Here is a 22994-nt window from a genome sequence, read left to right on the forward strand (position 1 = left end):
TTATGATAGATTATTATTGGTGATACACACACCTACATAATCAACACCTTCTCTATCATGTCTGCTGTCGATTCTGCTCGCTTTAGGCCGTCGACACCGCCGCGTCTTTCCCTTGAGGAATATATCGACTTCGGCTCTGGGCATAGCCGTCATGCCTCCAATTCTTCTGTTTATTCAAACGAGTCATCTCCCTGGTCGACCATGACTGGAAATACCAGTCCTACCACGTCGCCAACCAGACATCATCATGGCCCAAAGCTATTGCCCAAGATCCGACCTCAAGATATTGTGATCGAGCCAGTGTCTGCTAGCGGGCCTGTTCGTCACCCCCGGGTTCTGTCCAATACACGGAACCCGCCTGGATTTATCCCTTACCCACCGGTGCGGCCATCCACCGGCCGTCGCACACGCGATGCCGTGGACCGCTTGACATTGGCATCTCCCATCTCACCAGCGCCAATGACTGCACCGGGCAGCTTCTCTGCCTTGTCATCCCCCGTGACCATCACCCCTTCGTATAAACGCAAATCAGGAGGAGGTCACTCACGCTCGGTGTCAGCATCTGTCGTCGACGCCGCCAGTTTGGCTCGATTTGGTTATCCCACATACCAGGAGCTACCAAAATATGTGCCTCAAATGCAGGCCCAGACGACCCCGACCACCCCGGTCACCCCGGTCACTCCAAACATTATGCCATACTCATCATACTCCCGAAGAGTGGGAGGCCAGCATTCTCCTATAGGCGCGCAAACTCCATTGACAGTGCCAACTCCTCAATATAACTATCGCCAGGCATCGACTGTCCAGCATTCGCCAGCCTTACTCAGTCCCCAGGAAGATCTGCCTCCGCGGACCACAACTCTGCTGTCATATCTGACCCTACCAATCCAACCAATCAGCCTAGTCCGCAATGTGAGCGTGGTTCCAACTCGCGGCCTACACGATTACTTCTGGTGGGACATCCGCAACCTGCGCAGCTGGAGCTCCTTCTCACTGGCGACATTCGACTCCCTGGACAGCCGACTGACCCAGCTCCTGAAGACCGAAATCCCAGCAGAGCTCACACCGCACGTGGCCGCCCCCTCAGCGAGCCTAGCGCCAGAATCCGAGCACGACCTAGTGAGCCTAATCCGCGACCTCTACGCACCACGCGTAAATGCCGCCCTGGCCGTCTCCCAGGGCAAAGACCACCTCCAACTCTACGCTGCGCCAGACGTCCGCAACACAGGCCACAAAAACCACGGCCACCCGCACTTCCTAGCAAACTACCTCTCAGACACCGAGCAAACAAGCGCCGGTCTCCCGCGCGGCCGACTAGTCGGCATCGTGAAAAGCTTCGACCGCTGGAACACCGGTATGCGCAACGAAGCCCCGCACAGACGCGTAGAATACCTCAACGGACTCGCCCACCTCCAGCGCTGCATGCGCGAACACTCCTGCCGCTACGGCTTCATAATCACCGAGATCGAGCTCGTCTGCGTGCGAGCAGGCTGCGACATCGGTGACGACGTCCCCTACTTCGGGTACTTGGAGATTGCAGCGTCAATCCCGCTCAAGACAGCAGCAGAAGCAGCAACTGATGCTGCGGGGAGCGCATATGCACACGCACACGCGCGCGACGCCCCGCTCACAACGCCCATCAGCGCGCGCTCTTTCTCGTCGTCGTCGGGCTCGTCGCTCCCCTCGCTCTACGGCTCATCGGACCCAGAGCTGGGTGAGGATGGACTGCCGGCTATGACGGCGGGGCTGGGGCTGTATTTCTTGTTGATGCTCTCGAAGTCGGTGCCGCTTCCGCATCAGCCTTCTGCCCACCTCAACGTTGGCGGACCTGGTGCGATGACCCGTCAGAGGATTCTGGCGGAGCCGAAGGATAAGTGGATTCCTGAACCGCAGATTGGGGAGAAGAGGGATGCTAAGAGGGTAAGGGGATGGGTTTGGCCTTCGGATCCTTGGCATCGGAGGGAGGGAGGTGCCTCTAGGGCGAAGCCTGGGACGAAGACGAAGAAATGGCATAAATAATATTTGATGTGTTTTTCGTGTAGGCGCAGTAGTTTGGGTTTTATGGGCTTTGGAGTTTTGACTATATTCTGTTTTGTTTCTCTTACTTTTCTTTTCTTTTCTTTTTCTTTTGGCGGCTTTTGGTGCTTTGCTATTCCCCTTGCAAATATTCTCTTTCTTATAATATAATTTCTTTTCTTTTTTGTATTTTCTAAGTATATGAGACGTGTAGAAAATATTGTACCAATCCCCAAACCACCTGGGCAGACTTAGCCAACTTTCCTTTTTTTTAGTACCTAGATCGCGTGGTTTTAAGTCGAAATTACCCTCACTCTGCATAATTTCGGATAGAGACAGCCTGTTCTGCTGACCCTGCAATAGCATGTCCACCTGGTTCACTGGGAGAGCCTCATTTGTTGTTTAGCCCCCAATACAGATGGAAAGATCAACTCCTTGACTTGATAAGTATACGATATATATGTATTTTAAATCTACTTGATACAATAAAGATCGTGAAGCCTCACTTCTAAGTTCATGAGCTCTTTGTCATATGCTTCGCACGGCGCATGGAACGCTGTTGGCCCGAAATCAAAGATTTATCTTCAAGTCTACATTGGAAATGCTCAATTGATAAATCGAAAATGATGGAAGAGACTCTTAAGGTCCTCAGAGACCTTAGCCTATCAAACCCGTGATGTCGATTATGTCCCTATATGGTTGCATGCCCCAAGGACCTTGGAGACGAGTACCTCGATAGTCGACTTATGAGGACATTGTAGAAATACATTTATACCAGTAGACTATAAAAGAAGATATTGCTCCTATGAGTGTAGGTTCTTGCAAATTTACTATTCCATCAGCCCTGAAGTACTACTGCGACCACTACGTCTCTATCACCCACCATTACTCCAACCCTACCTTGCCCTTCTAAAATGTCTTCATCCCAAGAATTGCCCGAAGACCATGAAATACGCGATGTAATTATCATCGGCGCAGGACCATGCGGCCTCGCCGTCGCCGCACGCCTAAGCGAAGAAACACCATCAGCAGTATTCACAGATGAAGAACACCAGCGCTACCACTGGATCAAGAAGCACAGTGGCCGGATGAGTCTGGTACAAGCACGGCACAGCAAGATTAACGGCGTGCGAGCCGCAAAATGGGACAGTGAACGCAGATGTCCTTGTGAGAAAGACCGGCAACGGCGCACCTCGACTGACTCTGCATCTTCCGTGCCATCTCTATCATCTACATCCTCAACATCGTCGGCATCATCTATCTCAACTCTAGTCCTCGATGGCTCTGGAGATAAATGGATGCAGCGGTGGAACAATGCGTTCCGCACGCTGGAGATTAAACAGCTCCGTAGCCCGATGTTCTTCCATGTTGATCCTGGGGATCGGGATGGTATGCTGGCTTATACACAGGAGAGTGGGCGAGATGCGGATTTGTGGGAGATCTCCGGGTGTGTTGGGAAGGAGATGAGCAAGCACAAGAAGAAGAAGAGGAGGCAGGGTGGGAAGTCTCAGTAAGTTGTGTCCTTGCGAATATGGCTGAGCAGATCTCTAACAATTACCTCTGATTAAACAGAACAATCGGAGCTGAGATTGATGAGCGAGATCGGAAAGATTACTTCTCGCCTTCCACGGACCTTTTTTCAGATTATTGTTCGTCAATTATCCAGCGGTATGGCCTGGATGAGCCTGGTCAAATCTTGCAGCGTGAGGCCACGGATCTATCATATAATTATCTCTCTGATAGCTCGGGCTCGAAGGTGTTCACTGTTACCACATCCACGGGAGAGAAGTTCTATAGCCGGACTGTTGTCCTGGCCATTGGTCCTGGCGGAGCAGGTGTATCGAAGATTTATCCGTGGAAACCCTCGACGGAGCAAGAAGGTGCTGCAGCATGTTGCCACAGTACGGAGATTAAATCATTTCCGAGTCCTAATGTACGGGATAAAATCCAGCGCCGGCAGGAGACCAATGTTGTCGTTGTTGGAGGCGGGCTGTCATCAGCACAGATTGTCGATATGGCGGTTCGCAAAGGCGTGACGAAAGTTTGGTTCTTGATGCGGTCCGGCATGAAGGGTACGTATAACATCCCCAGCAGCTAGTGTTTTGGGCAATATCTTATTCGAATGACAGTCAAACACTTCGATATCAGTCTGCCCTGGATGGGCAAGTATAAGAACTGGGAGAAAGCAGCCTTCTGGTCCGCCGACACCGACGAAGGTATGTGAAAGAAAGCCCTAATCCCATCAAAAAATCGATACTAATATCTAGTAGAGCGCCTTGAGATGCTCCAAACCGCCCGAAATGGTGGCAGCATTACACCACGCTACACAAAGATCGTAAAGCAGCACGCAGCCCAGCACCGCGCCTCCATCCACCCTTGTACCGAAATAAAAACCCATGAATATAACCCAGCAACTCAGACCTGGACCCTAACAACTGACCCACCAATCCCTGGGCTCCCTGCAATAGACTATATCTACTTTGCAACCGGAGTGCGGGCCGACGTGCGCGAGATGCCGCTGCTCCATGCAATGAACGACCAATACCCGATCGAAGTCAAGTCAGGTCTACCATGCCTGACAAACGATCTGTCGTGGCGGGATGACGTGCCGTTATTCATGACGGGCCGCATGGCGTCTCTCCGGCTTGGGCCCGGGGCGCCGAATCTTGAGGGTGCGAGGGTGGGCGCGGAACGTGTTGCATGGGGCATGGAGGAGGTGCTACATAAGGGGAGGGAGGTTGGTGGGCAGTGTGAGGGGTTTTGTGGGCTTGGGAATCGCTATGCCTCGCTGCTTGGGGAGTGCGATGGGTGAAACTTTGTCTCACATCGCCGAGGTAAGTGGTATCATATCGTAAAATATATATATGTTCTTTTGGACTGTAGATCATTGTATTTCTGTGCTATGACGAGGTGATCGGAGATAGTGAAACAAGCTTCGCTGGACACATTGCCTGTCTGGGTAGTTGGATCTTGCATTCCTCCCTTCATTCCGCGCATTCATGTTGTAGTCACCAGTTATCCTGGAACTATCCGAAGATATCCCGGGGAAGGCTGGAGATTTGTAGGGTTGGAAGAATGTAGATGATCCCTTGTTATATAATTTTATGATATAAGCTAGCCGGTATAGCATCAATTGTTGATGAGGTTGAAGCCCTGAGTCTACATATACAATACGAAATCTCTTTGTCCAGAAATCCCGGTATCCAAGCAATCTCACGATATGGCGACAGAGGCAGATACGATGGAGAAGGAGCCCCCGATGGAGGCATTCAAGCTCCTACCGAACAACACGAACCCAAACTGGATCAAAGATAGGGGGCTCCGTAAATTGAACTTGGGTATTGTGTTCATGTTCTCCACTGCTTCCTCGGCTGGGTATATTGGAAGTCTTGTGAATAGCTTGCTTGTGCTGCCCGAGTGTAATGTCTCCATCCTGAAACTACGATGTTTATACTGACCATGACATAGTTGGTATCATCATTGGCGGACTGGATCCCAACATAGTTGGCCTGATAATTGCAGCCACTTCTCTTGGAGCGTTCGTCTCCTTCGCGCCAGCCTCTTATATTGCTGATAGGTTCGGACGTAAGATGTGTGTTGGCATTGGATCTAGCATTGCTATTGTGGGAGCGATCATCCAAACTTCAGTACAAAACCACTGGGCCTTTTTTGGCACCAGAGTCTTGTCAGGTATAGGGATGGGCATTACCCAGACTGCAGCTCCTCTCCTGGCAACTGAGGTTGCACACCCTCGGCAGCGACAGACAGCCACCGCCCTCTATAATGCATCCTGGAGCTTGGGCGCTATTAGCTCAGCCGTGGCTACTTATGCAACGATAGGCATAACAAACAGTTGGTCGTGGAGAGTTCCTTGTCTGCTGCAGATAATATATCCGTTGTTTCAGATTCTAGGACTAGTCATGTTTGTGCCCGAAAGCCCGAGATGGCTTGTATCCAAAGGCAGGAAAGATGAAGCGCTGGCTATCCTGGGAAAATATCATGCAAATGGTGACACAGATGACGAGTTGGTCCAGTATGAGTACCGTTTGATATGTAGCACGATCACAGCCGAGATCACCAATACCAGGAATTGGAGCTCCTTCTTCTCGTCAAGAGGTGATATGCACCGATTGGCCATATGTGCGTTAATTGGGCTCATGCAGGAATGGGCTGGAAATGGTACGCTCCTCACAACGTCCTAAAGAAAATCCTTTCGCTAACAGTTTCGTAGGCCTCCTATCATATTACCTCGCACCGATTCTCAGATCAGTGGGAATCACCAAGGCAGCGGATCAAGCAGCCGTGAATATCAGTCTCAACGTTTGGAACTTCCTTCTTGCGGCAGCCGGTGCACTTGCATCGGAGCGATACGGCCGCCGCATTCTATGGCTTATTTCCACGGGGGCCATGATCGTCTTCCTATCTATGTCCACACTAGCCGCTGGTTTGTTTGCCGAAAAACAACTTCCCGCTGCTGGAATAGCTGTGGTTCCACTGCTGTTTCTCTTTTTTGGTGCATATGACATAGCTTATGCACCTCTGTTCATCTCGTATCCAGCTGAGATCCTACCTTTCCAGCTGCGTGCCAAGGGCATTGCTGTCACCCTTTCAGTGGATGCCGTGGCGTGTTTCTTCAACCAATACGTTAACCCAGTTGCGTTTACGGCGATTGCATGGAAGTATTACTGTGTCTTTCTTGGGTGTCTGGTAGTGTTCTTGTGTCTTATATACTTCCTCTTCCCCGAGACGAAAGGGCGGTCTTTGGAAGAGGTTGCTATGATTTTCGACAAGGAAGAAAAATCGGAGAATGACATTAAAAGGAAGATAGAGACAAGATAGACCAAAATTGAAAGACAAATATAGCCCTGGAGGTAATATAGTGGCCACAGTGGCCAATCAGAGCCCGTCCGATGTTGCTGATGTTACGTTCCCCCGCAGTTACAACGCGTTCCCATTGCAGCTTGTAATCTCTTGTGTCCCGAGCTTTTGTTGATTATAGATATATATATCTCGACTCTGTCCTTGGTTAGCAGGATAATAAACTGTGTCAGAGTCAAACAAGCCCATCGATTAATCGTCATATCACTAGATCCAACGCGACAGAGCTTCAACTCATCCCCAACATCCCCACTACTTCAACCAAACCTTAAAACAACATGAAAGAACCAATCCCACCTCCCACGGATACTATCCCGGGCTCCTTCTACTCCCCACCGAAGCAACTACGCTTCCTCGTCATAGGCGGCGGCTCTCGCGGGAACGCCTATGGTCGCGCCGTCACAACTGCAACACCGGGTGTAATCCACGCAGTCGCCGAGCCCCACGCCTTTAAACGACGCGAGTTCGGACGAAAATACATATGGGGCATATCAGGCTCCCCCCAAAGAGGGTCAGGAATTCGCCGACTGGCGCGAGTGGGTGCAGTGGGAACTCGAGCGACGGAAACGGGCGACTTTAAACAACGGCGATAACGCAGCAGATACAAACCTAACTCCTGTGGGCGTGGACGGAGTCTTCATCTGCACTCTAGACGAAACACACGCCGAGATTATACAAGCTCTCGCCCCACTCCAGCTACACATCCTCTGCGAGAAGCCACTAGCCCTCTCGCTAGACGACTGTCTAACAGTATACCGAGCCCTTCAACCACCAGAAGGCCCAGGCAACATCCCCCAAGCCCCAAAGAACATATTCTCAATCGGCCATGTCCTCCGCTATAGCCCACATAACATCCTTCTCCGCAAACTCCTTCTCACAGACCGTGTAATCGGCGACATAGTCTCACTAGAACACTGCGAGCCAATAGGCTGGTGGCACTTCTCGCACAGCTACGTCCGGGGCAACTGGCGACGTGCAACAGCAGCAGGCGATGGCTCTCTTCTCACAAAATCCTGCCACGACATCGACTTCATCCTTTGGCTCCTCTGTTCCCCAACCTTAGCCGAAACAGAATCCAAACAAGCCCATAAGCCGCACTTCCCGCGCTCGATCTCGTCTGCCGGCATGATGACACAGTTCCGCCAAAAGCGCAAGCCCGTATCCGCAGGCAATGCTACAAACTGTCTCTCCTGCCCCGCTGAGCGTGACTGTACCTACAGCGCGGTTAAAATCTATAATGATCGCCATCTCGCGACAGGTCACACAGCTTGGCCGATTGACGTTGTCTGCCCGGATATTGAAGACGTGTTCCGCGTGCAAGGTAGTAAAGCCGCCGAATCGTTGCTCCTCTCCCATCTTGCCGAGGACTATGATCGGGATACGGTGTCGGACTCGGATATCGCTGCGCGGCCTTGGTATGGGCGGTGCGTCTACGAAGCTGATAACGATGTCTGCGACGATCAGGTTGTGACATTTGTTTGGGACGATGAGGAGGCGGCGCCGCATCGGCTTGCTAAAACGGCGAGTTTCCATATGATTGCGCCTACGGAGAAACAGTGTGAACGTCGAGGCCGAGTTTACGGCACTACTGGCGAGGTTTCGTATGATAGTACAACTATTTCTGTTCATGATTTTGCTACGGCGAAGACTACTGTATTTGATGTGCCGAGGCCGCTGCCAGAGCATAAAGAGTCGCATGGTGGTGGGGACTTTGGGCTTGCAAGGCAGTTTGTTGGTGCGGTTGAGGCGGTTGAGGCGGTTGAGGGTGGATTGGATGTTGAGACGGCGCAAGCGAGGTTTGTTGGGTGTTCGCTCGAGGAGGCGGTGCGGAGTCATGCTGTTGTTTTTGCGGCCGAGGAGGCGAGGAGAGAGGAGAGGGTTGTTAAGTGGGAGAGCTGGTGGGCGGAGAAGTTGAGGGTTTCGGCTGCTGCGTGGAAGGGATAATTATACGGAAGTGTTTGATGATTTACGATTCTACGATGTTACGATATCTTTGTGATTACTTCCCCAATTTGAGATCCGGCACAGGGGACAATAATGCATATACTTCATCGGCGTCACATATCTGGAGATCTGATTTTAGACAAGACAGGCTCGGATTATGCTAAAGACGCAGTTTCTATCTCATGCCAACGTATAATCTTTTAATCTTGACCCTGCCTTTCGATCATCATTCTTCTCGTGTTCAGATATAACTGCAAAACAATTAAAAGGTGATCCCCATCCAGCAGGTTCCACATTAACCCTAACAACCTAACCAAACTTAGGTCTTAACATCAGGCTCCTCGCGGCCAACATACTCCTTGAACTTGAGCAGGTTGAGGGCCAACGAGATGTTATCAGCCAGGTACTCCTGAGCGGTGAGACCGAACTTGGACTTGTCGGCCTCGTAGCGCTCAACATACAGACGGATAGTAGCACCGCTGCTGCCGGTACCAGACAGACGAACAACCATGCGGCTGCCATCATCGAACTTGGCGTACAGGCCTTGGTTCTTGGAGACGCTGCCGTCGAGGTCGGTGTAGGAGAAGTTTCCTGCGTCGGTAACCTTGCGGCCGGCGATTTCTGAGCCAACGAAGGTATCGCGGTTGGAGACAAGGTCGGACAGAGTGCCAACGACCTTGTTTGCGCCCTCGCTCTCGACGTTCTCGAAGTCGTAGCGGGTGAAGAAGGTGCGGCCGTAGGTCTGCCAGAACTCGTTCTGGATAGAGCCAATGCTGGGGGTCTCGCTGGGCTTTTGCTTGGCGACACCGGCAATGATGTTCAACCAGGCAACGACGGCCCACAGGCCGTCCTTCTCGCGGATGTGGTTGCTGCCCGTGCCGAAGCTCTCTTCACCACAGATCGACATCTTCTTCTCGTCGAACAGGTTGCAGAAGAACTTCCAACCGGTGGGAACCTCATAGCTCTGCAGGCCTTGGGCTTCAGCCACGCGGTCTACGGCTCCAGAGGTGGGCATTGAGCGGGCCAGGCCGTACACACCCTGCTTCTGGAAGTAGGGAATGAGCTTGGCGTGGTGGGCAATGATGGCCAAGCTGTCACCGGGGGAGACGAAGCTGTTAGCGCCGTAAATCATGTTACGGTCACCGTCGCCATCACTGGCGGCACCGAAGTGCACGCCGTTCGCATCAACGGCCTCAACAAGCTCGTGGGCGTACACGAGGTTGGGGTCGGGGTGACCGCCGCCAAAGTCCGGCTTGGGCTGGCAGTTCATTGTGCTGCTGGTGGGCAGACCGAGCTCCTTGACGAAGATATCCACGCCGTAGGGTCCGGTGACACCGTGCATGCCGTCGAACAGGACCTTGAAGTCTTTGTGGGAGCTGAGGAATTCCTTGATCAGATCGAAATCGAAGATCTCCTTCATCATGGTCACGTAGTCGGCAGTAGAGTGAACGATCTCAACCTCGAGAGGGCCGTAGTTCTTGATGCCGATGGTGGAGGTGTCGACATCGGGAACATCGAGGTATTTGTAGGAGGTGAGGGTCTTGGAAGTCTCGTAGATCTTGTTGGTAACGCCCTCGGGAGCAGGGGCACCGTTTGCCAAGTTGTACTTGATACCAAAGTCGTTCTCGGGGCCTGGAATTTCGGTCAGTTCCCAACAGATCTTCCTTTACTCCCGACCATCACTCACCACCGGGGTTGTGACTGGCAGTCAAGAGGATACCACCAGTTGCCTTCCTCACACGAATGAGGTTGCTAGCAGCAGGTGTGCTCATAATGCCATGCTGTCCAATCAAGAGCTTCTTCACGCCATAGGCGGCGCCAATCTTTGCAATCTTGGAGATGACCTCGGGGTTGTAGTAGCGGCCATCGCCACCAATGACGAGGAAAGAACCCTCGACACCCTCGGGAATCGACAGAAGAATGCTAGCAATGAAGGATTCGGAGTAGTTGGCCTGCTGGAAGACCTTGACCTTCTTGCGAAGACCGGAGCTGGGAGCAAGTTAGCTAGCAGTTCAATTGCGGGGCAACGATAAACGTACGTTCCAGGCTTCTGGTCAGAGAAGGGCTGAATGGAGACCGTCTGGACGGACATGATGAAATAAGATTGGGGAAAAAAGAGGTGGTAAGGAGAAGAGAAGAAGAAGAGGGGGGAGAAGTTCAAGAAGTTCAAGAAGTTCACCGACTTGTTGAGCTCCACGGGAGGAGGGGCCAATGTTTGGCGTCATGTGTTTATCATCACACTAGTACTCTTGTAGTACTTAGTAGTTTGCCACAATATTAATTTAAATATGTCCGTACTCCCTACAGCTGAAGGCTCTCTGATTTGTTCTATTCAGTCCAATCTACAAGTTATCTGTCGACAGCTAACTCCTTCAAATTGCCCCCGCAGATCATTCCCGTGGGGGAACCAAAATACTGCGTCTCGTACAGCAATATTCTTCTGAAGTATATTGTACATGCACAGAGGATACGATGTACATTTTACGGTATCTTCTGGCCTTAGGGAAAGGTAGTCGAGACCAATTTCAACATGCAGAGTTTTAATACCTCTCAGACCCATGTCTCAGAGTCATAGTTACAAGTAAGCCACCATATCAGCCACATAATCATCCAAATAGCTTCTCTTTGTAAAACCGGATCTCCTCAATACTTTCAAGGATATCATCCCTAGCAAGATGCACCTCCCGTTTAGGTGGGACTTGCTCAAGTAGTTGATCACTTCCCCACCTCCGCGCCGCCTCCTTCAATGAACTAACATCCAGAATGCGATAATGCAGATGATCCAGCACCTGCGAGTACGGCGCACAAGCAAGGAAAGCCTTATCGGCGTGGACACTATTGCCCGCAAGCAGGGCAGTGCGCGGGACTGGGACGTGCTGGCGGATGTAGGCGAGGAGGGAGTCTGCGGCGGTGGAGGGGGAGGTGGTCGAGGCGCGCACGGCGGCGGTGAGGCCCGTGCGGCCGTGTGTGTCGATGCACCACTGCGACATCGCGTCGAGGGTGGAGTCTGCAACGTGGATGACAGTTTCGAAGCCGGTCGGCTCCAGGAGGTTTAGTTGGGCATCTGTGATGAAACAGCAGATCTGGATAATCTTGTCGGTTTCCGGGTTTAGGCCTGTCATCTTGTGAATGGGGGTTAGTGATGGGGAATTGCGGAAGGCGTGGTGAGAGATTTTAAACTGGAGATGGAGTGTTTGGGCGTACCTCGCAGTCGATCCAGACCAAAGGGTCTGTTGAGCGTTCGAGTGGCATCGTGGATTTGTGGCGGATGGGGACTATTCTGGGCTATTGAAGCTGTTAACGATTTGAGGTTCAATTGGGCCTTGGCAGAATCAATCACTTGGTGGAGAAAGCCGGGTTGGATCAGAACACGGCGTAACGCAGATACAGGTAGAAAAATATTTCTGAGCATGGATGTGTAGTTGAAGAGTTGAAAATTGGTATATTGTTTGATCTATAGTCAGGGCTTAGAAGCTTATCGGGTTTTAAGCCGCTTCAGCCAATGCTTGACAAACTCAGTCGGACGGACCCCAACTTTAGGGTAGTCTACGATGTATACAACTACTCTCTCTCTCTCCACCTACAACAATTATTTCCGGATTTGAATTCATCAAGCTGCCGTGATAGACGCAGCAAATGTATTTCTCCTTCAACATGTTCCCTGTAGTTTAGGTAGTGGACATAACGGCGTAATTGTAGAAAAGCAATATGGCTATCAAGAGGACCCAGTAAATGGCAAAGAGGATTCCACTAACTCGCAAAATCCTAATTCATCCACAAGGTCACAACAAAAGCAACCAGTGCTTTCCAAAGCGGAAAGAGTAGCGACCTATCGAGCCCAATGGCCCGAACGAGATCTCGAGATCAGACCACCCAGAAGTAACGTATTTTCGGCGATCGGAGCCTTACAGCTCCTCATCGTTTGCTGGGGGTCCAGCAGAAAGATCAGGCGTAAGACTAAACCCATCTCCAAATATCTTCGGACTGGTAAAAGTTGATTCCGTTGGGGCGGAAGAGCCTAGAACGTCGCTGATTCTACCCGATGACTCCGCGATCCGGCGTCGAAGGGCATTCTCATCTGCAGTCGAGACACTCGCCCGCTGTTTCTTCAGTGGGCTACCGAAAAGGCCATCTTCTGGTTCGACGGTTGGCTGAGACGGTTCGGAGGGCCCTGCAGATCCAGTTGCAGCAGGCTTTGGTGGTGTTGCTGAGCGCTCGTTTGCAGGAGGCGTGGATCCAGACCCAGAAGCCGGGGTATCGGCAGAATCACCTACACTGCCTCCAGGTGGCTCGGCAGAGTGCTGACGCTTGAGCTGTGGGATTGTTAACAAAGTACTCATAGAATGTTAGAATTGTACGTACTCTAATCTTCCGCAAGCTCTCTGCTAGCTCTCCCTGGCGTTGAATGTCATCTGGAGACAAGAACCGATCGTCATCCTTGGCTTCTTCGTCGTCTGCTTTGCCAAGTATGGGGTTTTCGAGGTCGTCTTCATCGCTGTCCATGTCATCATCGCTTTTCTTGCCCTTCTGCGGCTTGGCTTCGGTGTCCCGGAAATTAAGGAATCCAACAGAGCCCCCAGGCTTGATAGGACCGAGGTTTGCGAAATCAGCTTGTAAGGACTTGCGCTTGGTGGCAGCAGGCGTCTCTTGCACCTTGGGATCTTTCAAGATACCCATCTTCTGCAATTGACCTATGTTCATTTGACGTTAGAAAAAATTCCCATCAAGAGTTACCCAGGGAATACTCACGTTCACCACGGTACATGAAAGTGAAGGTAGCGTATGGTTTATCACTCGGGTCAATACCAGTAACAGTCTGCGTACTAATGGTCTTCGGGTCGAGTGACTTTGGCTTCGCGAAGCTTGTAGTATGGTCAACATCGGCGTCTCCTCCGCTGCTATTATCCTGACCGCCCTCCTCGTCATCGTGCGCATCAAATTGAGGGGAGTACTCGCCCCGTTTGATTTCACCCGACGCCAAAACTCGGAACAAAGCAACCTTAATCTGGCCAGCTGTCTCGGGAATTGGATCATCGTCGTCGGAGTCGGAAGAGAGGTCGTCATCCGAAACATCCTCGAGAGGGGACTTCTCATCGTTTCCGTATCGCATAATAGTCTTGGACTTGGCGGGATGGTTGTCCTCCAATTCCATGGCGGTCGGATCCTCTTCAGCGGCGCGCTTTGCGCGTCGCTTCTCCATCTTCTGTCGCCTGCGTTCAATCTTGGCCGCCGCATCCTTGCCTTCCAGGTCCAATCCATTGAGCCAGCGCTCCAGACCGACCTCACGGAACAAGAATTCGCGCTCGGCAATCCCCCCACCTTCGCTATCCGGAACGCTGACCCAGCGAGAATTCACCCATGTCTCTTCTCCTCGTCGCAGTAATGTAGCCACCTCCTCCTTCTGTCTTCCGTCAAAGTAGATGTATGCAGCCACAGTCTCATTCACCGAGTTTGTCAAGCCCTGGTATGGTGCGACCGCCCCGGGGATTTGACCTGGCTCACCGGGCAATTTGCCGACCACTTTTGGTTTTGGTGAGGGGCAATCTGCTGTCGGCTTTGGAGTCGAGTATGGAACATCTTGCTCGGGGTTTAGGAGGGTGACGGAAATCGCGAAGGTTGATTGTTCCGCTTTACCGGTCCCAGATTCGGGAATTTTAGGCGGAGGAACAGGAATGAAACAACCTATGCGCGAAGCTCGAGAATGGCGTTGAATGGAATATTCGGGGATCGGGCCATCGGGCGTGTGGATGCTCACGGCAAGCCCTTTGAAGCAGGGCATGGTGGGAAAGGGTTAAATGGGATATGGATGTTGCACTGTGGGGAGGAGAGTCCAACGAAGGCGCAGGATCAGATCTGCCCCGCAATTAAGACAAGAAATACTTCAGGCAAAAACACGAGAAAAGTGATGCCAAATTGGGGATAGGCGAACTTCTTTCTTATTTTTTTCCCCTTCCTGAGTGTTGAGGGAATAAGCTATAGGTGGGAGGCGGTCAAGATAGTGGGTTTCGACTCACCCAGCAGCCCACAGCAGTTCCTTGAGCTCCACTGCAGCTGCTGGTGTGTTTGTTTCTGGGTTTCAAAAAGGAGGGTCACGATGACGGGGGTTCATAGATTTCCTGAGAATTGGGCCGAAACACAGGACACTGAGGTTCCTGGGACCAAGCAGTCACAAACAAGCTCGAAATGCGAACAGAAGGAATGGAAGTAAGAAAGGTAGACCTGAGCTTTCTCAAGGGAAAAGGTGAGGGGCGGGAGCGGACCAAAACATGAGCGTTGCCATCCCCCCCGAACTCCCCACGTGATACACTTATCAAGCCTATAGTAGCCTCCAGCATGCCTATAATAGCTACATTTACAGTTATTTATAGTTTCTCCCATGACTCTACCCGGTGAGATACTAGATATGTATCAATTCCAGCTATTTATCTCCCCCCCAAATTACTATAAACCATACAAATCATACAAATCATACAAACACTACAAATCATACCAACTTGTCCTGATCATATCTCCACATCAGCTGATCCCCCAGCAACCATGGGTTCCACGAAACCTTGTGGAGCACACTTTCCCTTCCAAAGTTACTTTGGATGTTCTTTTATATCCAACCATCATGGGTGTAGTTAGCTATTGCGATTCCTTAAAGTGTCATTTTTATGATAAATTTCATTATTCAAAGTCCATAATATTGCTTGTTGAATATCCAGAGATAGAAAAATCAGAGCCAAAGTGAAATGGCCCTCACACGGGAAAAAAAAGCCGCACTCGTGATCCACAAACTCGAGCCATGTTGACCAGACAGATCTACAGCTTCACATCCTCAGAGACAATGCTCTGGTTCTGTGTCACGGCAACAGCCTCCCCACCACCTGTAATGTGATCGAACCAGTAAAGAGGCTCCAGCTCAACATTCTGGCGGAAAATGTAGCGCTTGAACCAATATGGCAGCGCTTTGGTGACTTGATACTTCATGTGAACCCGAGTAGGAACCGCAAATATGTAGTCAAGCTCTTCAAGAGTGCGCTGCTTGGTTTCAGGGACCCAGAGGAAAATCATGATCATTGCAGTCACATTCAGGCCACTAAGTTCAATTGTTAGAAATTTCGATGAGAAACTTGTCATATCGGTAGGAAGGCTTACGCGTAAAAGCCAAATGCGCCAGTGGCAGTCATTGCACTCAACATTTTCGGGAACGTGATTGAAAGCACGGCAGCCCAACCAAGGCAGGTTGCCACGGCCCAGGACATGCCAACCTCTGATATCAATGTTAGTTCTAGAAACTATATCAAATGAAAAAGGGAAAAGAAAAGGTGAAAGAGAAAAACATACCACGATGAGAAAGAGGAAATACCTCCGCCGAATAAGTGAACGGCACAGGTCCTTCACCAGGCGAGTAGAACGCGGCGAATAGGAAGACAAAGAAAGCAATCGAAGCCAAGTGTCCCGTACCCTCGGGGGTCCAGAAGCAGAAAGCAGCGCCAAGCAAAGTCCATGCCATTTGCGGGAAAGTGAATAGCAGCAGAGTCCGACGGCCATATGTATCAATAGTCCAGATAGCAGGGAAGGCGAACACAAAGTTAACCAAGCCGAATCCCCAGGAAGCAAACAGAGCCTGTGTATCATTTGCGCCGGCGTTCTTGAAGACGGTGGACGAGTAAAAGGCAACGATGTTGATACCGCACATCTGTTGAGCAATCATAACAACGAAGGAAGCAAGAGTGGCACGGCGGACGCGGGGAATGGTGAAAAGCTCAATGAAGCGGGTGACGTAGTTACTCTTGCCGATTAGGTCCATCTCAATCTTGATCTGGGCATGAATATAGTAAAGGTCACGAGCAGCCTGCAAAGGCGTGTTACGGAGACGGCACAGAGACTTGTATGCTTTGCCCATCTCACCCCGTCGAATGTACCAGCGAGGGGACTCTGGGCAGAAGTAAACGCCGAACAAGAGAGGGACTGCTGGGATGAAAGCCGATCCCAGCTGTAGGCGCCAGGAGATTTTACCAGTATCCTTGACAGCAAGGTTGGCACTGAATCCAAGGAAAATGCCAAAAGCAGTCCACAGCTGCCAGGACATGACCAGCCCACCGCGGATCACAGCAGGAGTATTCTCAGCGCAAAAGATTGGAATTGTCGATGCCTTCAGGCCCATTCCAAGACCCAGGAGGAGACGCACTACAAACAACTGCACCCAGTTCTGAGTCACTGCAGAGCCAATGGGGGTAAGGACGCAAAAGATAGCTGAGATGAAGATTGTACCGCGACGGCCGAGGAACCGGTTGCATGGGTCCGAGAGCCAGCATCCAAGGCAGGCACTGGCAATGTAGGGAGCAGCATTGACAACGCCGACAAGCCACAGGTTTCGATCGGCGTTCGCGCTCTTCTTGGGATCTTCAGAAATACCAAAAGCATCGGGGAACGACAGGTTAGCACCATTGGAGCCAGTCTGATCCCATCCCCTGTATTTATGTTAGAAGTGTACCAAAGAACTTTTTGGAGTATCACATACTGCACGGCTGCACCAATAGAGCACAGGATAATGGTGAAGTAGAGTGCCGCAGGCTGGCGCCACTTGTGAAGAATTTCGTTACGCAGGGCAGTGAGCTCTGTCTCGGTCAAGCCTGGCACCATCTCGAATTCGGTAGGATTACGCACAACCAGTGCCCCTTTTTTCAACTCGGGTAGGATGTCTGTCACGTTGTACTCCTCAGCAAACTCTTCAACGTCGTGGAGCATCTGATTCTTGGTCAATTCGGCCAAAGGGTTCTTGATTCTGGGTTTGGTCTTAGCGCACTGACAATAAATGGAATTATAGGAGTGAAGAATCAAACTCTAGTGAGGCTTACCTGGCGGACACATTGTTATGAAGGTCAACTTGCTCAAAATATCCCTTCTCGGCGCTGTACTGATCACCGTTGGAGCTGTATTAAATCAAGATGAGTATGATAAAGCGTGCAAGAGGGATGCAAAACTTACCGTTGACCAGAACCCACCTGAGTGATGTTCTCATTAGCCATCTTGGAGACGTAGTGTCTGATCAAGCTATTAATGAGGATCAAGAAAGAAACCAGAGCTGTGGATGGAGCTGACTCTTATGGTGTGGTGGAAAGAGAAAAAAAACAGAAAGGTTGATGGAGAAGAAGAGTTGGAAAGAACCAACCAACAGCTTTGATTACTGCAGTATCTTGTTTGAGAGTGAGACTTTGAAGGCAAACAAAGTCGTGAATGGTAACTCTTGACCTGGGGGGGGGAGGGGGCATCTTTTTATGTTCTGTATCTGTTATTTTCCCAGACCAGTCCGTTTGACAAGAACTACATAATCTCATTGGCCGGGTGGTAAAATACGTCAAATCCTCACGACCAAAGCCAAAAAGGTGCGTAATTGTCATGACTTCTATCTGATCTGCTTCCCGAAACGGATACAATCCGGGGATCCCGTGTTGGATTGCCCATGGGGAAATCCCGAACCCCAAAGAAAATGGAGATACATGAAATACATAATCCACTTTTACGATAAGCCTTCGGCCTTTAGTGGAAAGACTTGGTCTCGGCAAAATGCTACATCAGGAGTGCTCTGCTACATTCCCTAATGCCAAGTACTAGAAACAAGGATGAACAACTCTCGCGGCCTAAGCACAGCTAAAAGCATCTAGACAAGAAACCTCTAGGCTTTTCGACTTCGACTTGGATCCCGATCTAGACCGGTTCAATCCCGACGTGAAAGTAAGCCTTCTGCCGTTAAGCCCCAGATCTACCCCCTGCTAATTATGCCATCCTTGTCTACATATTATGCAATTAAATCCTACAGCCCGATTCCTAATCCCCATCAAATTCAGATATGGAAAACAATTCTTGGTATCAGGATCGCTCTCGATATTCTTGGCGTCTCTGGGCGCCACATTCAAAGGCACCGCGCTACGGTAGCCCTCAAACAAACGCCCAAACTATTTTCGCCAATAATTATGGCCCGTGCCCACAGGCGACTAGTCGATTCATCGACGCTAAATTAGGCTTAAATCACGCTAATCCCTGCCCTTTAGGCTTGTTTCCGGTGACTTTACATGGAGGTTCACGTGGTCGGAATATTCACCTTTGGGAGCCGCATTGAGACTTATATTCTTTTTATTTTATAGGAACTATAGGAAATGACAAACTTACGGAATTGAAACCCATTCGAATTTAGTCAAAAATGAAAAAGAACAAGAATGAAATCCGGGGCAAATTGCGGAAGAGACATTTAATCTTAGCGCAGTTAAGTGTACGAAATAGTCAGATTCAACTTTTAACTCTTCGGGGACGAATTACCCTTGGAGACCGTCGGCATAAAAAACCGTGGGGAAATATTACTTTGCTCCAAGGATACTCGATCCCGATTACTCCGTATTGCGGCTGGAATTATGCCGTTCCCCTGCAAGCCGAGTGCCCCGACGTGAGTTACCGTGCATTAGTCCATGTAACCCCAGACCCGGCAATTATTCCAATCCAATCCGATTATCTTGCTAAGTCAAATCCCCACGAAAAACAACGTGTTTCCCGGAACGTGGCCAAGTGCTGATCCTAAAGCGGCACATTAAAGGATGATCGCATCATCACTTATCAAGCGCAGAAACCAGAGTGTGGCCGTCTCCGGCGACATGGTATTTCTCACCGAGGCTCGAGCGGGCCGTGTCTGGAGATTGCAACGCTAAAGTGCTCGTGGCTGGCCATGTGGGGATCGACAGGTTTCTACCCCAACTGGTTTATCCCTTGAGCAAATATTTGGAGATGCTTTTGTAACATCTCAACGCCCCATATGAGAGTCATGACACTAACAATTTGCCGCAAAAGGATACTGTGATCCCATCCCTTTGAGTCATTTACTGTTGCCCCACTTCAGCTTGTCCTGTGCCTTTCAAATTAATACCGAGTATGTATACCGTACTTGATATGTCAGATGCAGAGTGCCCCTTGTGTATTAGGTTATTCTACGAGGCAAGTCTTAAACTGGCTCTTGGTGAGAAGGATAGCATGGCAGCATTGGCAATCAAGCATCCAATCCTGGTAGGTACCGTGTTTGATGACAGATCCTGAGCCATCATCGACCGTCACAAATCCCGCTGCTAGGAGATGGATGACCCAAAGCCACATAGCAATATCATTTTCCATAGTGACCTCCAGAGGAATACTCCTAGTTCCTTGCAAAGGAACTGATTCAGATGATATTGATAATTTATTGTACTGACGCATTGCAAGATCTTCTGCCTTTGCAACTTTTATTCCGTATTGATAGCCCCTAGGGTTTGCTATGCACTGCGATAGTTGTCCTTCTACAAAGGGATTTCCCTTGCAGGTCTGCACCTGAACATCTAGTGACTCTTAAACTGGAAACTGGGGAATAATTCACGTGGTCAATGCATCCTTGGAAGGTACCCTCTGTGCGCCCTGCTGTAAGGGACAAAGCATATAGCATCAAGTCCCACGAAGTACCCTCGTATTCCATTGCTCCCATATGCAGTTCTCGAAGGGTAGCGAATCCGAGATGCTTTACTCAGTTTTCTTCGCCCCAGAAAACGCCATCGAAAGTGAAAGGAAATATATGTTGAGAATTTATAGGTGATGTTCTATGTTATCCAAGTCCCAGGGGATTGATGCTATTGTAAAAAGGTTTAAAGATGACAGTCTTTGAAAATGATCAAAACGAGTATAGATTCGCTGAAACCAGCTCAGGATAAACTAATAGCTATATCGCTTTTTTCCTGGTGCTACTATGTAGTGTTGCCTTAGGTCAAACAAAGAGAACCACTGTAACATGGCCCCCCAATCGAAACTGTACAGGGGGTAAAAGCTTAATCTACGGGAGCAAAGATGGAGAATTTCATTATTGTTACTTTTGAAGTTTTTCTTTGATTCTAATGGTGTGAATACCGAGCAGGTCAGATGCCTGTTGCGCTTGAACGGCTACGGCTACTCCATTGTATCACATAATGTCTGCTACTTCGAAAACTTTGCTTTTCCATTCTAAAGCTCCTTCTAAATTTCGGGTTTGCTTCTCCCGCCTTCTCATAGTCCCTTGCTCACCGGATAGAACTCGCAGCAATCCCGAAATGTCTCGAGCATGCCCTCTAGCTGATCTGCTCTAGCAAGGAAGGTTGGCAACTGTGCCATCGTGCATACGTATAAGCTCTTGGCAACCGAAGTAAGGGTCTGCTATCTTCTTTCAGGTCTCCCCGCGGAGATAATGTTGCCTTTCTACTTTCACTTCAGCCGAGCCTCTTCATTTGCAGTCTCTTTCGTCGCCCTTCTCCCTTCGTAACAGCAATTATCTCACCAAGCGTCTCCGGGAAAGCGTCTCTGGGAAATTGATCTCAAACAGCTCTCCGGTCATCGGGGAGATTCTATAAAAAGTTCGCCCCCTTCAAAGGTTACTCTACTCATCTCGGGGTCGCACATAATAGGGGTGCATTTCCCAAGGTTATAATCAACAGCTAGTTGATATTCCCAGGTATCCGGTGTAGCCCGTTCACCCTCATAGTCAAGCTCTTCTGGGTCCATAGGTATAATTATGATGTGGGTAAACGGATGTGCCTGTCTAGAGGCTCACCTGCACTCTCGACTGCATACATGAATATATTTCTTTACAACCACTCCAGGGTTGAAAATAGCTAAGTTTTGATAAATTCAAACATCAAGCATGCTTTTAAGGATATACGGTCCCTAGAAAGTTTGAAAGTTTCAAATAAAGCTGATATCTCTAATTTCAAATGTTCATTTGCTGGCACGCACTTTGATACTGGAAGAGTTCGATCACTGCCTAGCCGGACATCCACAATTAGGTAGCCCATGAATCAAGTCCAGGGGTATCAAAGCCTCAATGGAAGCTGGTACCATGCTTTGGCAGCACAGCAAATTTGACTTTCACCTGGGAAATGGGAAATGTTCTATCTACCTTGGTACATACCAGTGCCACTCTAGTATGAGAACTACATAGAGGTATAATAAAATTGAGTACTTCGGCGAATATCCAGTCCATAGATGACGCGATTTTATCTCCGCGGATACCTAGTTAGGTAATTGTGCTAAGCGCCCAACACACCTTCTCTGTGTTGGTGCGCCCCACTCAACGATAATTCCCATTCAACGATAATTTTTTCTCTTTTATATCAACTTTCTTAGTATTTTCAACTACACCACGATGTCAAATTCAGTTGAAAACGTCGAGGATCAAATCCCAAAGGCTATCGTTGTATTCTATCAAAACGATAGATCGAATATCGCGGAATTGGCGCGGGAATTTGGAGTTCCGTACCAACGATTACGCGCCCGAATCTATAGCCGTCAGACTAAAAGCGAAGCTACCAGTCAAAAGAAGGTATTAAACCCCCTTCAAGAGAGAGTATTGAAAACCTAGATCAAAGCTTTATATAACTCTGGAATTGGAATACCCCCTTCCCTTATTAAAAAATACCGCTAATACTATCTTATAAAGCACAGGTAGTAATCACTTCAATCCCAGAAGATTAAGCGGTATATTCAGCGGAGTATAGATCCAAATACGCTTTTTTCCTAAGAGGTTACTATTTTAAAGGCTGAGTTAAAGAGGGCTCGTACTAACAGTTTAAGTACAAATACCCTAAGAAACAGGAAATCGCTTCTTAGATCTAGAGGTAATATCATTTTACCACTTTGTGCTAACCGGTAGATAGTAAAAAGGTAGGATACTGATTCTTAAAAAGTTAAAGCGCTTACAGGCAAAGTATACCAAGGATTTAGAAGCTTAACAACGCGCTCAGGAAGTAAGGGATTTAGCTGGAACTGAGTATAAAGCTTCAGTAGTAGCTAGGTTTAGTAAGGGTACAAATTGGTATATAGATACTACTGGTGGTTACCTGTAAATATTGATTTCAATACAATTGTTGGTGGAGAAATTATCGTTGAGTGGGAATTATCGTTGAGTGGGGCGCACCAACACAGAGAAGGTGTGTTGGGCGCTTAGCACAATTACCTCCTAGGTACCTAGGTACTGCGGGGAGCTGACAAATGTAGGCATCGAGGTTCCAAGGTTCCCCGGGGCCATCTGTGGACGCCTGCGAGCTCCTTATATTTAGTTGCATCCTGTCATTATTCTTCCAGATGTTCTCTCGTTCACTGAACACTGTATCACGACTATCCCGACTCTC

At 49.5% G+C, this 22994-nt stretch overlaps 9 protein-coding genes across 9 annotated transcripts; 4 read left to right on the top strand and 5 right to left on the bottom strand.

The window, feature by feature from the left end:
- Positions 1-57: 57 nt before the first annotated feature.
- Positions 58-2019, top strand: N7479_007493 (uncharacterized protein; the record flags this gene model as incomplete). The annotated part of the gene is made up of 1 exon (XM_057255187.1): positions 58-2019. One exon carries the CDS (start codon positions 58-60, stop codon positions 2017-2019), a length of 1962 nt encoding a protein of 653 aa, XP_057109049.1.
- Positions 2020-2930: 911 nt separating this feature from the next.
- On the top strand, positions 2931-4828 carry N7479_007494 (FAD binding domain protein; the record flags this gene model as incomplete). The annotated part of the gene is made up of 4 exons (XM_057255188.1): positions 2931-3526; positions 3589-4088; positions 4146-4232; positions 4284-4828. The coding sequence occupies 4 exons, from the start codon at positions 2931-2933 to the stop codon at positions 4826-4828; spliced, it is 1728 nt and encodes a 575-aa protein (XP_057109050.1).
- Positions 4829-5236: 408 nt separating this feature from the next.
- Positions 5237-6855, top strand: N7479_007495 (uncharacterized protein; the record flags this gene model as incomplete). Its single annotated transcript, XM_057255189.1, has 3 exons — positions 5237-5435; positions 5485-6195; positions 6248-6855. The coding sequence occupies 3 exons, from the start codon at positions 5237-5239 to the stop codon at positions 6853-6855; spliced, it is 1518 nt and encodes a 505-aa protein (XP_057109051.1).
- A 317-nt stretch (positions 6856-7172) lies between these two features.
- N7479_007496 (Gfo/Idh/MocA family protein) lies at positions 7173-8838 on the top strand (the record flags this gene model as incomplete). The annotated part of the gene is given in 2 exon segments (XM_057255190.1): positions 7173-7313; positions 7327-8838. 2 exon segments carry the CDS (start codon positions 7173-7175, stop codon positions 8836-8838), a joined length of 1653 nt encoding a protein of 550 aa, XP_057109052.1.
- A 319-nt stretch (positions 8839-9157) lies between these two features.
- On the bottom strand, positions 9158-10930 carry pgmA (phosphoglucomutase PGM2; the record flags this gene model as incomplete). Its single annotated transcript, XM_057255191.1, has 3 exons — positions 9158-10470; positions 10526-10827; positions 10878-10930. The coding sequence occupies 3 exons, from the start codon at positions 10928-10930 to the stop codon at positions 9158-9160; spliced, it is 1668 nt and encodes a 555-aa protein (XP_057109053.1).
- A 514-nt stretch (positions 10931-11444) lies between these two features.
- On the bottom strand, positions 11445-12090 carry N7479_007498 (oligoribonuclease; the record flags this gene model as incomplete). Its single annotated transcript, XM_057255192.1, has 2 exons — positions 11445-11960; positions 12043-12090. 2 exons carry the CDS (start codon positions 12088-12090, stop codon positions 11445-11447), a joined length of 564 nt encoding a protein of 187 aa, XP_057109054.1.
- Positions 12091-12743: 653 nt separating this feature from the next.
- N7479_007499 (uncharacterized protein) lies at positions 12744-14617 on the bottom strand (the record flags this gene model as incomplete). Its single annotated transcript, XM_057255193.1, has 3 exons — positions 12744-13151; positions 13201-13529; positions 13588-14617. 3 exons carry the CDS (start codon positions 14615-14617, stop codon positions 12744-12746), a joined length of 1767 nt encoding a protein of 588 aa, XP_057109055.1.
- Positions 14618-15642: 1025 nt separating this feature from the next.
- N7479_007500 (Major facilitator superfamily domain general substrate transporter) lies at positions 15643-17855 on the bottom strand (the record flags this gene model as incomplete). Its single annotated transcript, XM_057255194.1, has 6 exons — positions 15643-15919; positions 15979-16093; positions 16168-17297; positions 17348-17611; positions 17685-17759; positions 17815-17855. 6 exons carry the CDS (start codon positions 17853-17855, stop codon positions 15643-15645), a joined length of 1902 nt encoding a protein of 633 aa, XP_057109056.1.
- Positions 17856-19797: 1942 nt separating this feature from the next.
- Positions 19798-19983, bottom strand: N7479_007501 (uncharacterized protein; the record flags this gene model as incomplete). Its single annotated transcript, XM_057255195.1, has 1 exon — positions 19798-19983. The coding sequence occupies one exon, from the start codon at positions 19981-19983 to the stop codon at positions 19798-19800; it is 186 nt and encodes a 61-aa protein (XP_057109057.1).
- Positions 19984-22994: the final 3011 nt, after the last annotated feature.

The sequence above is a fragment of the Penicillium vulpinum genome (assembly GCF_028829585.1).
Source record: "Penicillium vulpinum strain IBT 29486 chromosome Unknown utg000003l_segment0_segment0, whole genome shotgun sequence".
Taxonomy (NCBI): Eukaryota; Fungi; Ascomycota; class Eurotiomycetes; order Eurotiales; family Aspergillaceae; genus Penicillium; species Penicillium vulpinum.